This window comes from Nansenia antarctica (assembly GCF_963989245.1).
Source record: "Nansenia antarctica genome assembly, chromosome: 4".
In the NCBI taxonomy this organism is placed as follows: Eukaryota; Metazoa; Chordata; class Actinopteri; order Argentiniformes; family Microstomatidae; genus Nansenia; species Nansenia antarctica.
The window spans coordinates 50,379,878-50,395,847 of NC_137689.1; the positions used below are offsets into that span (position 1 = coordinate 50,379,878).

Below are 15,970 nucleotides of genomic sequence, written 5' to 3' on the forward strand. Positions count from 1 at the left end.
GAGGGTAGAAGCTCATAATCAGTCTGCTACAACATGACCATCACTCAGCCCCTGTTTCGAGTTCTAGAGTTGGCCTTCCATGGAACTAAGTCATATGATTCATACCGGTCTGATTTTTTTTGAAATTCAACACCATGCTCACCCTACATTAACAATCTTTTTCAAGTTGTCTCCCAAAATATGGTATAAATTCATCCAGGCCATAAATGGAAATATTTTTACAGTCTCCAACTGGAAGGTTAGATAACAACCATCCTGCGTGTAATTCAATGCAACATGTTCATTCAGTTCGAGGTAAAATATTTCTGAGGTTTCCTCTTCAGAGTTTAACCTTGGTCTTGGTTGTAGTCTTGGGCTTAATTTATTGTTTTGACTGGTTCCTTTCTATGCTTTAAAATTTCTGGGAAATAGTATTCATTCCTGATCAGTCTCGTCCAATTCCTCGGGTCCTGGGGTGTTCATGTGCAGGCCTTGCTTGGATCCAAAGTCTGGCAGGGTTGAGGGGAATGAATATGTGTTTTTGTTAATGGTCCAATAACCCCCTTCAGAGCTGGAATATTATGCTATATCACATTCCCTCCCTCTCCCCCTCCTGGTTGGCATCTCCTTGCTTCTGACATATGCCCCTCCAGTGGCACGTCTTTAATGAGGTGTGTAAAAGATGCCTCTGCGGCGGCCATATTGACTCAGGACGCCCGGCACAAGAGCAACAAACCCCAGGGCCCGGGGCCTGGAGGAGCAGCCAGCCAACCAGGGACTGTTTTCGTATACTTCATCATCTCGGGGAGTCTTAACAGTGGCGCACGCTCACTTGGCTCTGCTGTAATGCAAGAAGCACATTTGGGAGAGTATTGTACAGAGAAGAGAAGAGAGGAAGGGAGGGGGAGGGAGGGAGGGAGGGAGGAAGAGAAAAATCTGGCTGCCGAAAAATAAATCTCATAAAGTAGCAGTGAAATATGATCCATGACATGAGGACATTTATACAGGTTAACCCTATTAAAGAAAGGCAAGCGCTTGGGTCTCTGCTTCAGTTTGTCTAGGAGATCTGGGTTTAACAACCCACTCTGTTTTCATGGTTTGATCATTAGCATACAAAGGCACAGATAAATGGGTTGGAGACCTTCAGGACACCTCAGTGAGAAATGGGTGCTCTCTGCTCCGTCCTTGAACTTCCTAGGAGGACCGACCACCATTAACCATGAAAGCCTGCCGTCTAATTCCCCCTTAGCGCTCGCTCTTGTCATCCCTCTTTGAACTCTCTCTCCCTGACTCATTAATATACTCCATGTGAACACACACTTGCGAGGCTCCCTTCTTACACATACACACACACACACACACGCATATGCACAAACGCACGTATGCACCCACGCATACACGCACGCACGCACACACACACACACACACACACACACACACGCACAGTCACACACACACACACACACACACACACACACACACACACGCACACACACACACACACGCACAGTCGCACAGTCACACACACACACACACACACACACACACACACACACACAGTCACACACACCCGCCCAGGGGTATTGGCCGGCCAGTGAAGACTCATGTCTAGGGTTCAGAGGTCAGGCAGCCTGTGTTTCTCACACACCTCAACACACACACACACACACAACCTGTGTGGAGGCTTAGGATGGAAACACACAGAAGGAATGATGTGTCCTATTATGCCCACAGAACTGAAGAGCCAAACAGGGTTTGAGGGGGTTAGAAAAGACAGAACTACAATACTTTTGCATAAGAGAGATTGCTGGTATGTGTGTGTGTGTGTGTGTGTGTGTGTGTGTGTGTGTGTGTGTGTTGTGTGTGTGTGTGTGTGTGTGTGTGTGTGTGTGTGTGTGTGTGTGTGTGTGTGTGTGTGTGCGTGTGTGTGTGTGTGTGTGTGTGACCACACATCATAGATTAGGTGAGCATGGGGTAATCATGTGAAGGCCTGTAGTGTCATCAACCAACACCAAGGAGAGGAGCAACAAACCGAGGAGAAAAGATCATCCCAGATCCCAGCTGCGTAGACCAGGACCCAGACATATACATGGAGAGGACTTTGCCTCGCTTGTGTTCCCAGGGGAGGAGAAGGATTAGCTGGCTATTTTTAGCCGTCACCCACAAGGGCAGAGGGAGATAGTGGTTGTGGAATAGCATGATAATGCTATTACCCTTCCATCTCATCCCCGACAGTCACATGACCAGCAGCAGCCAGCGGTATTTCCTGCCTTGAGCTGGGCATTGCAAGGCTGGGGAATGTTAAGTATTCTCCTGGTGTTTCTCGACAGGAGTGACATTGTCTTGTCCCCTCTCCCTGTGTGTCCCCCTCAACCTCCATCTATGCCTACGGTTTCCTCCTTCAAATGAACCTCTTGTGTTCATCTTTATTATTCTAATATTGAAAGAAAACGGAAAAGATTTCTAAGGATTAATTCCGTCAGGGTCATATATATATATACTGTACGTAGTTGAACTACTGTATGCTTTCTGGTGCATCTCACCTGTTTCACATTTGCAGGAGCGCGGTCCGGGCTGCTCTCGTAGTGTAACATTAACTCTCCTTCCTGTTCCATATGAACATTTAAGCGTGATCCCAGAAGAGCAGTAAAAAGCAGCGTGCCGGCCAAACGCAGCTCCTGGTCACACACATGGCAGTGGTAGATCATTTATCCAAAACCACTCCAGTCAGGAAGACGCTCTATCTCGTATGGTGCCATATTCCCTACACGCTGCCCCTTGTGCCCACTACTGTAGGGCTCTGGGGGGGGCAACACTGTATGAAAGTAAGCTTTAAAAATGTTATTTAAAAATAAATAAATAAAAAGGGGGAAAAAAGGGGAGTAGTTAGTCTAGGTAGTCTAACTTACTGGTTCGATTTCTCTACAGTTATGCGTAGCTCGCCTCGTGTCCATCTGATGAAATAGCTATGACATGATTGGGTGACACCAGCTCATATCCGTACTGAAGCATTTTAACTGACAGGGTTGGAACAGAAGAGAGGAAGCTATAGAGAATGAGTCATTGAGTTATTAGAGGTTTAATATCACTTTTCACAACTTCTGCTAGAGAGCTCCTTTTTATGATTCCAGTCATGTGTAGTCATATGGCTGGGTCTGTTTTATCAGGATCCCTCAGCTCCAGCAGCTAGCTAGCAGCCGTGCCTCCTCCCCTCCCTGCTCCCCACAGCCACAGTATTCATCTAGCTACATGTGCACAGATGTATTTGAGATACTTGATGTTTATGCATTTGCAGGATACCCTCATAAGTGTGTGTACAGAAATGGAGACAGACATTGTTACAAATACTGACATCAATCAAAGACCGTCCTTGTCTAGGAGAAACACAATATGTAGCTATCCATTACAGAGTTACCATACATTTTATTAAAAGATCACACATCAAGGCTGATCATGATGATATTTTTTATTATTATCCAAGACATCAACAAATCTGACAAATTGATTTCAACACAAAAAATGGAAATGGCAATTTACTTGTCAAGAGGATTAGTAAGTCCAACTCCAGTACTTCCCCTCTGCATTTTACACCACTACTATCTATCTCACCTTTCCAATTCAATGCTATTGCAAAACACACATATGATACAAAATTACCACAGACTTGGTAATCGAAGCAGAAAGGACTAACAGTTGAGTTAACTATCACATGTACTGTAGGCCTATATTATTTCTTTCTCATGGATTACAAAAACGGAGATGTCGTACTCATGTCAGCTCCCTTATGGAATGGAATGGACTTTATTTGTCATTGCTACAGTACAGGTACCAAACAACGAAATTTATCCCAGATGTTTAAGGCAACAACTTCTAAAAGACAGGTCTGTATTGGTAATTCACTGCATTCCAGGGGCTGAGTTCATTCAGTTGAACAGAGAAGAGACGGGATGGATGGATGGATGCTGTGGGAGAGGATAGAGCCTTGGATGCTGGAGGACCAGGTCTGGAGCCACAAGCTTGTAACCTTTGACCTACAGTGAGGACCTCTTGGCCTTCTTCTCCTGCATGATCTTTTTGCTCTCCTCTCTCCTCCGTTTATTGACGGGGTTGCGCGGGTCGTGGATCTCGAACGTGTCCTCGTCCTGTATTGTGGCATCCTTGACTTTTCTGGTTTGCTCATCAAACTGTAGTACATGGGCCATCCTAAATCAGAGGGGGAAAGGGAGAGAGTTCAAAGAACAGTAATACAGCACTCTAGCCCACTAAATCACTGCTCATAAGAGTTATTACTCCTAAGCCAGACGCGTTTTGCTGTGACGGTTAGACAGAGATTCAGCAAACTGAATGTTGCAAATATAGTTTTCTTTTTTTTTAAACCATTCCGACTTGACCTCCCATCAGATACACTCAATCTAACGCTAACCACCACTATCTAACCATTCACAACTGACTAACTGTCACTATCTAACTACTAACAATTGACTAACTGTCACTATCTAACCACTAACAACTGACTAACTGTCACTATCTAACTACTAACAACTGATTAACTGTCACTATCTAACCACTAACAACTGACTAACTGTCACTATCTAACTACTAACAACTGATTAACTGTCACTATCTAACTACTAACAACTGACTAACTGTCACTATCTAACCACTAACAACTGACTAACTGTCACTATCTAACCACTAACAAGTGACTAACCATTAACTGACTAACTGTCACTATCTAACCACTAACAACTGCAGCTAAAATCGACCAAAAGAATTCTAAATAAAATCATCTCATCTCTCCACACTTCCCTAGCAAGTCCCCTACAATTTGAAGTCCACGAGTGACAGTTTCTGGTGTAGTCTACAGTTCGAGACGTCGGGATGTTTGTAGTGGTGAGGAAGACAACTCTGATGGGGCTGGCAGCCAGTGAACAGACGCTCATATGTCTTTAATTTCCCCCAGTCTCTCTCTCTCTCTCTCTCCTCACAGAGCCGTTGGAGGAGAGAGGCTGGGCATTCAGGAGGAGAGATCGATCGTGGAACAACCCCAGGACAAAAACCTCACACATTCCTGCTCTGCTACTGAAGCAGGTGTTGCATCACAGGCATCCACGTGAGAGCCTATATACCCCAGACTGCATTGGATAGATGAAACACACGCACAGTAGCTACCCTTTAACACAGTAAAGCACAGGTCAAGACTGCCATGAGCATCCATCACGCTTAACCCATGGGGCGTCATGGGGCATCGATCCATCCAGAGTAACGTACCTATTGCATATGTGAACAGTCGCAAAAATGTGTAGGCCTATTCTAAAATATGTTTTATTTAGGAAATGTACTGTGTGAGTACTAGAGAAGAACCCCCCCCTCCACTATATGAAATATGGGACTGAAATATGTTCCATCTTTGGGAGGAGGGATATGTGGCTGGATGAGTTGGCAGCATCCTTGACTCGGGCTGGACTCTTGTTTTCCTTTGAGGACCGAGAGCAAACAACACCTCCGCACCAGAAAGGAGACGAATATCAGAATGTGAATGTGCAGACAGCCATGATGGAACTACCATAGAAGAAGAATAGGTAGAAAGGACATCGTTCCCCGAAATCCATACGACTTTTCACACTCCACCGAATTCGGAGAGATGATGTGATTACTACTCTCTTAGACGAACTTTAGACGCTCAATAACGCTTTGAACTGAGAAGTCTTTTCTGCTAACTTTAATTCTATGTTAACTGCCTCTACTATGAGGATCAGAAAAAAAGGACTAAACAATTCATCTATACAAGTGCTTGTAGGATGGCGTTTTTTCCTTTTACAAAAAAAACGAAAAACAGCCCAGTTTTCTTAGAAGGCATTCACCAAGTGTGAACATAGACTGTGTCAGTCATAATGTCAGCGACAAAACATGTCAGTCACAAAACAATTTGGGGGAGAAAGTAGCTGTCTAACGATTCAACCTTCATCACCCCTAGCTTCGTTTGAACACCTCGACTGAAAAAAAAAAGACCTCATCGGGTGACACGTGTTGTATCAAATAGGCTTGTGTGTCAGTCTCAGTTATTGATCAAACTAAGAGCTTATAGCCACGGGAGGGGAGAGGAATTTGGGATTGTGTAAGACAGATAGTGACAGCGGAGAGAAAACTTCAAGAGGGGTGAAGCGGGTCACTGTTGTCCATCAAGTGGACACATCTGCCCGGTGCAAGCGGGATTCTGCACCAAAGCGAAACATGCATAACGGATTGACAGGCCACATCTGTTTCCAGGAGTTTCTGATCAGTGCCATGCTTTTCTACAGAGGTCAGAGACAAGCAACCCTGGGAAAATTAAAAAAACAAGAAAAACGGCAGATACCGTTCTTGTTCATAGAAGTGGAGGAGGAGGAGGACGTGAACCGGACCGAAACCGAATCGAGACGCTGACTCTGGAGACTTGTGTTTCAACTATGAGTAGGACATTAAGACATTAAACTGACAGACATACAGTATGAATTCCCCCTTTGAGATGTTATGATTCCACTAAGAACGAGATGGTTCGCAGCACTGCCGGTGCTCAGACGCTCAGTACAGCTGAGAGTTAACACTGATGGACCACAGAGCCTTTCTTATCTGCTGCAAAGATCACATTCACGTGTGTCCTTGTATGTGTGTGTTTGCTTGAGTGTGCACTTGAGTTTGTGTGTGTGGCTAAGTGTATGTGTGTGTAAGTGTATGTGTCTGCCGGCTTGTCTGGTGTGAGTGTGTGTGTGTGTGTGTGTGGTATGTGTCTGTTTGTCTGCCTGTTTGCCTGTCTATGTGCACTGGTGGAGAGAGAGTATGCGGTGTGTGTGAGTGTGTGTGTGTGTGGCGTGTGGTATGTGTCTGCTTGTCTGCCTGTTCGCCTGTCTGTGTGCACTGGTGGAGAGAGAGAGTGTGCGTGTGCGTGTGCGTGTGTGTGTGTGTGTGTGTGTGTGTGTGTGTGCGTGCGGGCATGCGTGTGGGCGTGTGTGTCAGTCTGCTAGCCTGTGTGTGCAGTGCCGCTCTCTCTCTCTCCTCCTGTGTTCATTTGAAATCGGCAGGAGTTGTGACAGCTCATCTAGAATGTCATGGCTAGACTCTGGCAGACCCTGAGGAGTCCTGCCGTGCGAGCGGGTCCGCTCTGATAATTTGTCTAGCAGTCTCAGTGATGACAGCCTGCCGGCCTCATCGCCCAGAGTTACAGCTCTGAGCTGTGCTCTGACTGAAATTCTCGGCGTTTCACAGAGCTCCCTGCTTATCAAAACCAACCCGCTCTGTTGCCATGATGCAAGGCCTCAGAAGCCTTTCCTGAATTTATTATTCTTTCGCTTTTTGAAAAGAGAGAGGGAAGGGGGAGGTGAAGGGGGAAGGTCTAGGAGGAAGGTGGGGTGGAGGTGACGGGTGGGGGCTCTTTGGCTCCTCAGAGTGTGTGTGTGTGTGTGTGTGTGTGTGTGTGTGTGTGCATGTCTGTTAGCAGAGAAAGAGAGAGAGAGAGAGAGAGAGAGAGAGAGAGAGAGAGAGAGAGAGAGAGAGAGAGAGAGAGAGAGAGAGAGAGAGAGAGAGGGGGTTAAAGTTTGTAGACACAGACACAGATGGAATAGTTTACACTCCTCTGGCCCGGATTTGACTTTCACTGTCTGACCTGTCTGACCCAGGTTCCACTGTCTGACCTGTCTGACCCAGGTTCCACTGTCTGACGTGTTGTAGCCCAGGTTCCTCTGTCTGACCTGTTGTAGCCCAGGTTCCTCTGTCTGACCTGTTGTAGCCCAGGTTCCACTGTCTGACCTGTTGTAGCCCAGGTTCCACTGTCTGACCTGTTGTAGCCCAGGTTCCACTGTCTGACCTGTCTGACCCAGGTTCCTCTGTCTGACGTGTTGTAGCCCAGGTTCCTCTGTCTGACGTGTTGTAGCCCAGGTTCCTCTGTCTGACGTGTTGTAGCCCAGGTTCCACTGTCTGACGTGTTGTAGCCCAGGTTCCTCTGTCTGACCTGTTGTAGACCAGGTTCCTCTGTCTGACGTGTTGTAGCCCAGGTTCCTCTGTCTGACGTGTTGTAGCCCAGGTTCCTCTGTCTGACGTGTTGTAGCCCAGGTTCCTCTGTCTGACCTGTTGTAGCCCAGGTTCCTCTGTCTGACCTGTTGTAGCCCAGGTTCCTCTGTCTGACGTGTTGTAGCCCAGGTTCCTCTGTCTGACCAGTTGTAGCCCAGGTTCCACTGTCTGACGTGTTGTAGCCCAGGTTCCTCTGTCTGACGTGTTGTAGCCCAGGTTCCTCTGTCTGACGTGTTGTAGCCCAGGTTCCTCTGTCTGACGTGTTGTAGCCCAGGTTCCTCTGTCTGACGTGTTGTAGCCCAGGTTCCTCTGTCTGACCTGTTGTAGCCCAGGTTCCTCTGTCTGACGTGTTGTAGCCCAGGTTCCTCTGTCTGACCTGTTGTAGCCCAGGTTCCTCTGTCTGACGTGTTGTAGCCCAGGTTCCGTTAGTGGGGCTTCACGTAGTGGCACACAGACTTCCCACTGGTGTTTTTCTAGGACGGTTTGTGCTGCTGCTCCTGTCCCTCTGTACCTCCCCATACCTGGCTGGGGCTCAGCACCGAGGTGTCCATGACCGGGGGAGAGCTAAGGCAGGCCAGGCAGACCTCAGGGGCCCTCTCTTACTCATTAGGACCCCCCCACACAGCACAGACAGAGAGACAGACGCCTTCAAGGGGGCTGGCTGAGCCTAATAGGAACTACAGGTTTTGTTATTCTAAATCTCACACACACAGACACTTTCCTTGAATTCAAACACATGGTATTCATTTCAAAACCCTGACTTTATATATTTAGGTTTGAGGGACTTTGAGGTCTTTGGTGAAAAACAGAATATGAGAGGAAAACACAGTGTCAGAGCTGATTTCCTGATGGTGACTCTGGTCACTGTGGGCAGGATCCTAACTTGACACACGCGTGCGTGCATCTTGAACTTTCGCACAAATCTCTCCTAAACAGTTACGGTTGCAGAACTGAAGTAGTATTCATCCCCAGTCTTCTCTTTTCCCATCCGACTACAGCCATAACATAACATCTTACAGAGAGAACATAGGAAAACAATGTTGCATAATGAAAATTCCAACCAGATCACAATATTAAAAGGAGCTGAAACAAGCAGCAACAACAACAACAACAACAACTAATTAGCCTATACACATCTATGGCGGAATGCTCTAATTCTTACTGCCAAAGAACATGTTCTTCACAGTCACCTTGCTTTGTGCTCAATCTCGGTGTAACCGAAGGCCCAAATGAATGGGATTCTTAGACTTCACGCCAATTCACTGTTCACATATTCACCTCCACCAAAGCGAAAGGTTCGGATCCCCCGAGGTTATCAATACGAATAACAGAATGTAAACTGGGCAGAGGCGAAAGAGAAATGTCTTCACGTGCCAATTCCTGTTTCATGTTTGAACTTCCAACTCCACGGAGCGGTGTGTTTGCCAACCTGTTTCCTGAACTTCTCCTGGAGAAGTCGGGGCTGCGGTGCGATGCGCGGTACCAGACACAGCAGGATGTTGGAAACAGATCAGCATATAAGAGAAATGTAAAACGGTATACATCTGAGGAGTTCATCAAACTGAAAAATAGAACCGAAATAGGCCATAAATGTGAGCGGGGAGAAGAAGAAAAAAAAAAGAATATTCCATATGCATGTGATCTCTCAGACAGAAGGAGCAGCCTGAGCCAACAGTATGAGACAGTGTGTGTACACTCGCTGTAGATCACACTGTATATTCCATACATCTGTGGGCCGGGCTGGGACGGCTTGATGGGGGAGTTGGAAACGACCACGTAATCCCTAATTCTTAAACAACACAACTGAATTACAGATGGATTACCGAGATGACGTGACCCGTGGCATTGACAGTCAACTACATGAACGTGTTTTACGTTCACGGTGAATACTTTCAGACAGAATCCAATGAAGAAGAAAGGGAATGACAACCCTACTTTACCAGTACAGAGTGCGTTACGCATTACACTATAAACACACTTTCACTGGGTCAAAAAACAGGGAACAGAAACGACTGTATTTGTTGTACCCCCATGCACTTCACTTTCAAGAATCAATTGATTATGAGAATCAATGAAGACTCTCGTGAGGAGTGTGTTGTTGTGTCTACGAGGCTTCCGACAGGACAAGCTCCAAATGTGGCTACTTGGTACTCTCACTTATTCAAATGACATCTCAGTCTCAAGTCCCGAGTTCCTTCCCCGACTCACTCATCTGGTTACCACAAAGTAGCTCCAATCAGCCTTTATGGCCTGTCTAGTCAGGGACACATGCCCCCCTAGTGTTGGAACCTGAAACCATAAGAGCAGATACAGCCTAAAAACACACATTAGGCTGCACAAAAAAAAAAAAAACATCCAGCCCTCGTTTAGGTAGTACAAAAAATAACAGTATTTAGACGTGATATTTAACGGAGTGCGAAATAAGACCCGGCAGACCTAATATTTGCTCGGCGAGTGGTGTCAGTGATTTAGAGCTTAGCAAGATTGCTGACAGCGCAATTATTTCATTCTCTCTTTTGTCATCCAGTGTAGCGCAAGCGCTGAGGGACAGGAATGTCCTTACTTACACGCCTTCTAGCGGACTGACTCACTTCTCATACACAACAGTCTGTTCCACTCTCACTCAATCCAGAGGTGAGATTAATGGACATGAAATGATGAATATTGTTAAAAGACATTTTAAGGCTTCGAATGTTAGAAACAGAGGGGGGAAGTTGTTGCTTGGCGTCTGTCTTAAACCAGCTATGAGCGAGAAGAGTCACATTAACATTGACATTTTTGGCCTTTAGCAGACGCCTTATTCCAAAGCGACTTACAATCGATACATTTGACTAAGCAAGTGAATAATCAATTCCCCAGTTGTAGCAGGAAGAGTAATCTAGCTCAGGCCAGGGGCCATTGGCAGTCGTTGTGATAGAATAATTATTATTATTGTTATTAATCAACATAAGAGAGAAAACAAGGGCTGGTGTTAGAGCCATTTCTTTTTTTTCTTTTTTTTAAACCTGGGTGCCGGTTTGAGAAACGACTTTCTCATGAGTGGCGTGAAAGGAAAAGCCTGGGGCGGTGCCTCCTAGGCTAGCTATCTAGAACAGTCACGTCGTATCTGGGCCTGTGTAAGGTTCAACATGGTGTCAAGTCATTAGCGACGAGCTCGTCTGGCTTTTGTTATGACTGCTTATTAACAGACAGACTGTCTGTCTGCGCCAGGGGGGCCCTTGGCCTGGACCATCAGTACTGCTGGTGGTGCTGCTGCTGCTGGCATGGCCCACCTCCTGTCTCTACTGTTAGGCAGAGTGGGAGTGAGGGACCACATCTGTGTTCAGATAGGGGTGGAAGGAGAAGAAGTTACCCCCCCCCCCTTCCCCCTCCCAAACACTGATCTACTGTCAGGCACGTTTTGTACTGTAATGACCCCCCTAACGGGATTGAGGGGGAGGTAAGCTGATCCCAGATCTGTGTAAGTAAGTGGACACTTCTAAGACTGACCTCAGACTGGACACTGTCCCTCCTAGCCTACTGTAGACTTACTGTATTTGCTCTGTTAAGTCAGCTGGACGGATGAGTTATCTATGAGTAGCCCATTGCAGCATTGCGAAAATAAACAGTGCATACTGTTTTAATGGTGTCAGTGGTGTCTAGGGCCTTGCAGGCTTTCTGGCCGCGGAGTGCCACGCAGCCGAGGGAGGCTGCCGTACTCGTACACTCATACCCTGTTAGCCGGCTGGCTTTTTTACAGTCCATACAATGTAATGCACACGCGTGAAAAGCACAGTCCGTCCTGTTCATCACTATCACACGATATGATACTTGATATTACGATAAGCAATAGCATCGACAATACGTCTCCACAGCGGTAACTCATGAATGGTGAGCGTCCTGGTGCAATATAGCTGTCGAGGACAGGGGGGGGGGGTTCACCTCCGTTGCAGGGGTGGAGGTGGGGTTTTGACAGCCAATGAAAGGCACAATATACAGTAAATGAAATAGCTTATCTTGACTAATATGACCATCGTAAGAGGCCCACTGACCATCCCTTGTCGTCGTCCTCCCCCAGCTCCTCCACGCCCTCTTCCTGGGCCTCGGGGGCCTGTGTGATGGCTGACGACAGCTTGGACTTGAAGCGCTCCAGAAGTGCCATAGTCTATAGACAAGAGGGGGAGGAAAAAATAGGTCCTTTGGTGGCCAGATCCTAACCTGAGATACAGGTGGCAACAATACCAATTGAAATGCAAGGTTTTACACAGAACTTTGATCTAACATGCCATTAGCCAAGTCAGGGTTTAGCCCTCGGCCATACAGGAAGCTGACGCACCATATACTCAAGCTCTGTGGCACAACACAATTGTACGGCATACTGTATACTGGTAATTAGAGTTGATAATAAGCTCATAGGCAACATACTCAATAGTGACTCCTCTTTTACCTGGGCTTCTCTTGTAGATCCCTTCTTCAGCTTCTGTTTCCTCTGGTCTTCATACTTCTTCCTCCCCTCCAGATACTCGGCCACAGCCTCGTTGGCGGGCTTCTTGTCACCTGCAGTAACCGTGGGAGACGACGCGTCAATGCTAGTGGTGACCCAAACAATAGCAGGCCTATAACATATTTTCGGTCTGACTGTTTCCACTGTGAGATACATTCAGGAAAAGCCAAGTTTGTCCCAGCCAACTAAACCACAATGGCCTCCTATGACCCCCAGTATCATCAGAGACAATGCAGAACAAAGAACCAACATGATCAAAACATCTGCAGCTCGGGGCTGGTCATTAGTGAGGGACCACCTGCGAGGCAGAGACGTGGCCGGTCCTCGTGACTTACTGATAGTGGAGTTAACTACAAAGTCTGGGCTGCTGATCTGAGGCCTACAGTATGAATGATTGCCTCCCAGTTTAACAAGGAAACCCCTCTCTGCAATGAAACCGCTGAGCGTCCGACATCCAAGATATTGTAAATGTTCTCTCTGAAAAAGAGGAGGGAAATGTAATGAATTTTGAGCCTTGAGACTGAATGGACGGGGTAGGGGAAAACTATACCTCTGGGCAACCAGTTTGAAATGAGAAAACCAAGTGCCTGAAGTAAGTGGATATAACCAAAACCTTGCGTGATTCAACTACAACAACAAAGTGTAGTACAATGAGTGTCTCTCTTACACTACATTGAAGTAAAAACATATTTTTCGAGGGATTTTAGCTTCTTTTTCTTGTCCCCCTTTTTCTTTCTTTTTTTTTTTTTACACACACTCATCAACCTCACTCCATTGTGGCTTCCAGGATGGAAAAAAAGAGAGGAAAGCATGTTGATCTGTGAGTTTTCCTACCATATAATGTGAGACATGTTGATATGAGGGGTCAATATGAGGTTAAAAAAAAAAAAAAAAAAAAAAATTTACCTCACATTTTTGAATGCCATGATGCTCTATATGGGGGTGCACAGGGGGGGCTTGCTTAAATACTGATACGATACTGAGGGATCACAACCCACTCACCGTTCACTTCATCTTACTCATAAGTGACCTGCATTTTCTGCCTGTTATCTTATATCCTCCCTGTGTGACAGGCTCATGTAATGGATGACTCCAAGGCAGGGTGAGACAGAACGAAGCAGATCATCTGAGCAGCTAATTGGTCAAACCTGACAAAACTTGACTGACGCCAGGTAGAAGCTGAGAAAAAATGGTCACCTATGAGGGGTGAAGGAAGCGTAGGTATAGATCACGGATCAAAGTCTCTCCGGGGTGTCTCTCTATACTAGAGTAGGTCAAATTCCACACCTTGTGAAAGAGAATCTTCAGGGAGATTGGAGAATCTGAAGTGAGCCCTCGAGGAGGGACGCCGCTGTGTTCTTTCAATGTATGTGTCTAATGTCATGACTTGACTCCTAATCGTTGATGAATTAAATCGTTGAATGATGTGGTGGCTTCTAAACTTCCCTTGATCTGTGGGAAGAGAAACGAGGAAAACTGGTGTGGTGTAGGGGCACAGTGTCTGAGTAGAGGACAGTGTCTGAGTAGAGGACAGTAGGGGGACAGTGTCTGAGTAGAGGACAGTAGGGGACAGTGTCTGAGTAGAGGACAGTGTCTGAGTAGGGGACAGTAGAGGACAGTGTCTGGGTAGGGGACAGTGTCTGAGAAGGGGACAGTAGAGGACAGTGTCTGAGTAGGGGACAGTGTCTGAGTAGGGGACAATAGAGGACAGTAGGGGACAGTAGGGGACAGTGTCTGAGTAGGGGTCACTCTCAAAATATGGTGAAAATATGTGCGTGAATAAGGCTCAATGAATGAGAGAGAGAGAGAGAGAGAGAGAGAGAGAGAGAGAGAGAGAGAGAGAGAGAGAGAGAGAGAGAGAGAGAGAGAGAGAGAGAGAGAGAGAGAAAGAGAGGCTGAGAGAAGCTGCCTTTTTGGCACTGGGTGTCTCAAGGCGTTAACATGCTTCTGCAAATCTCCTGGATCCGACACTCAGGCAGTGATGTCACACAGCAGAGGCAGACAGTGAGCACAGAGTCTGCCACCGCCATCGCCAGTGGCACACTTGTTTCCACAACACCCTGTGATGTCACACCCCAGCTCCGAGGTCTGAGACAGCCTCACCTGACTGCCAGCGTTATGGCAACGCTGACGAGCGGCCCCAGAGCCTGACAGTCGGGGGGGGGGGGGGGGGGGGGGGGGAGGTGGGGGGACAAAACAAACGACGTCACATGGACCTCCCGCGCCTGCCGTTTATTAAGTGCTGCCATGTTCTGAATGCTGCTGCTGGCATTAACAGTGGGGCATTGTCTGTCAGGTTGTGTTATGACGTAGGTACAGTAGGGTGTTAAAGGATGTGAGAGAGCATTTCACACTTATGACTGGCTGAAGCCTCTTCTTAAGAGTTCTGGATCTTTGGATGATGATAGGCCACTTTTCCTTGGACTTGTTGTTTTTATAGCCCAGCATACTATACATGTGCAGTACATCAGTCCGTAATGGCAAAGCAGAGCCTCTCTATTGGATAATGCACATTCATAATGGCTATTTATGGAAAACAATTCTGGAGTGTTATGAAGCCCCAAATGCCCTCCCAAAACTCTAAACCCCTCCAGTCTAAACTCTCTCTGCAGCGTGTGTTTGTTTTTCTGCAGCTTAAGTTGACTGAGTTTACACAACAGCCTTTTGAAACTAGTCTCTATGTACATCTCCACTGTAAATACCCAAAGATTCCCAAAATTTGGATGTTCAATTCGGTCTTTTATTTTTGTGGCAGCAAAAACACTTTCTCTATTAGAACTGCACAAAGTGACGTTTGTAAATTCACCGGGATGTTTTTGTAATTGGTATTTTTAAAGGGTAAATGTTGCAAGCATCAAATGAAGTAAACCATTTCAGCAACAGACGTGTATAACCCTAAAAATAAATGTGGGCAAACTGCACTACTAAATTGGTTTAAAAAGTCTCAAAAGCCTATTATTCCTAAAAAGGAATGAAAAAAGACACGTCACTACTCTGTCAAACAGAAAGAGTGCATAAAGACTCTAAAACGCTCTTTCAGCACCAAAATAACGTTGTTTTTGACTTTATAAAACCTCCTACAGGGTGTTAACTATTGTGATGATCCTAGTTTTAATCAGACATATTTCACCGGTGTCACAACTTAGGTGCCTAGTACTCCTCTGGCACGAAAACTGCTACTACCCGTAAAAGTACTCATATTGTCTGCTTAGAGTTTTTTTTTTTTTTTTAAACAAGGTTGTAAGTTCACTTCAGGAGGAACTTAATTGAGTAACAAAAAGCTCAAGTCCCACAGGGGTGGATGGCTATCATTTAAGTCCAGGAAACCATGCAATTACTCTTGTTTCACAAGGCATTTAGGCCATGAATACTCCGAATTCTGAGCAATCATCGGAATCCCCTAACACAGTCCTGCAAAGTGTGGGGGCTACTCTTTCTCTCTGCACTTCCCTGGACTCAACG

At 46.2% G+C, this 15,970-nt stretch overlaps 1 protein-coding gene across 1 annotated transcript in view; it reads right to left on the reverse strand.

Moving 5' to 3' along the window:
• Window positions 1-3,546: 3,546 nt before the first annotated feature.
• Window positions 3,547-15,970, reverse strand: part of cwc27 (CWC27 spliceosome associated cyclophilin) — a 33,402-nt gene continuing 20,978 nt past the window's right edge. Inside the window, exons 12-14 of the mRNA XM_080529868.1 lie at window positions 12,452-12,561; window positions 12,057-12,169; window positions 3,547-4,182 (exon numbers count right to left, since the gene is read on the reverse strand). Of these exons, the coding sequence (XP_080385994.1) occupies window positions 4,011-4,182; window positions 12,057-12,169; window positions 12,452-12,561 (395 nt within the window). The 3' untranslated portion in view covers window positions 3,547-4,010. The remainder of the gene's footprint in view (window positions 4,183-12,056; window positions 12,170-12,451; window positions 12,562-15,970) is intronic.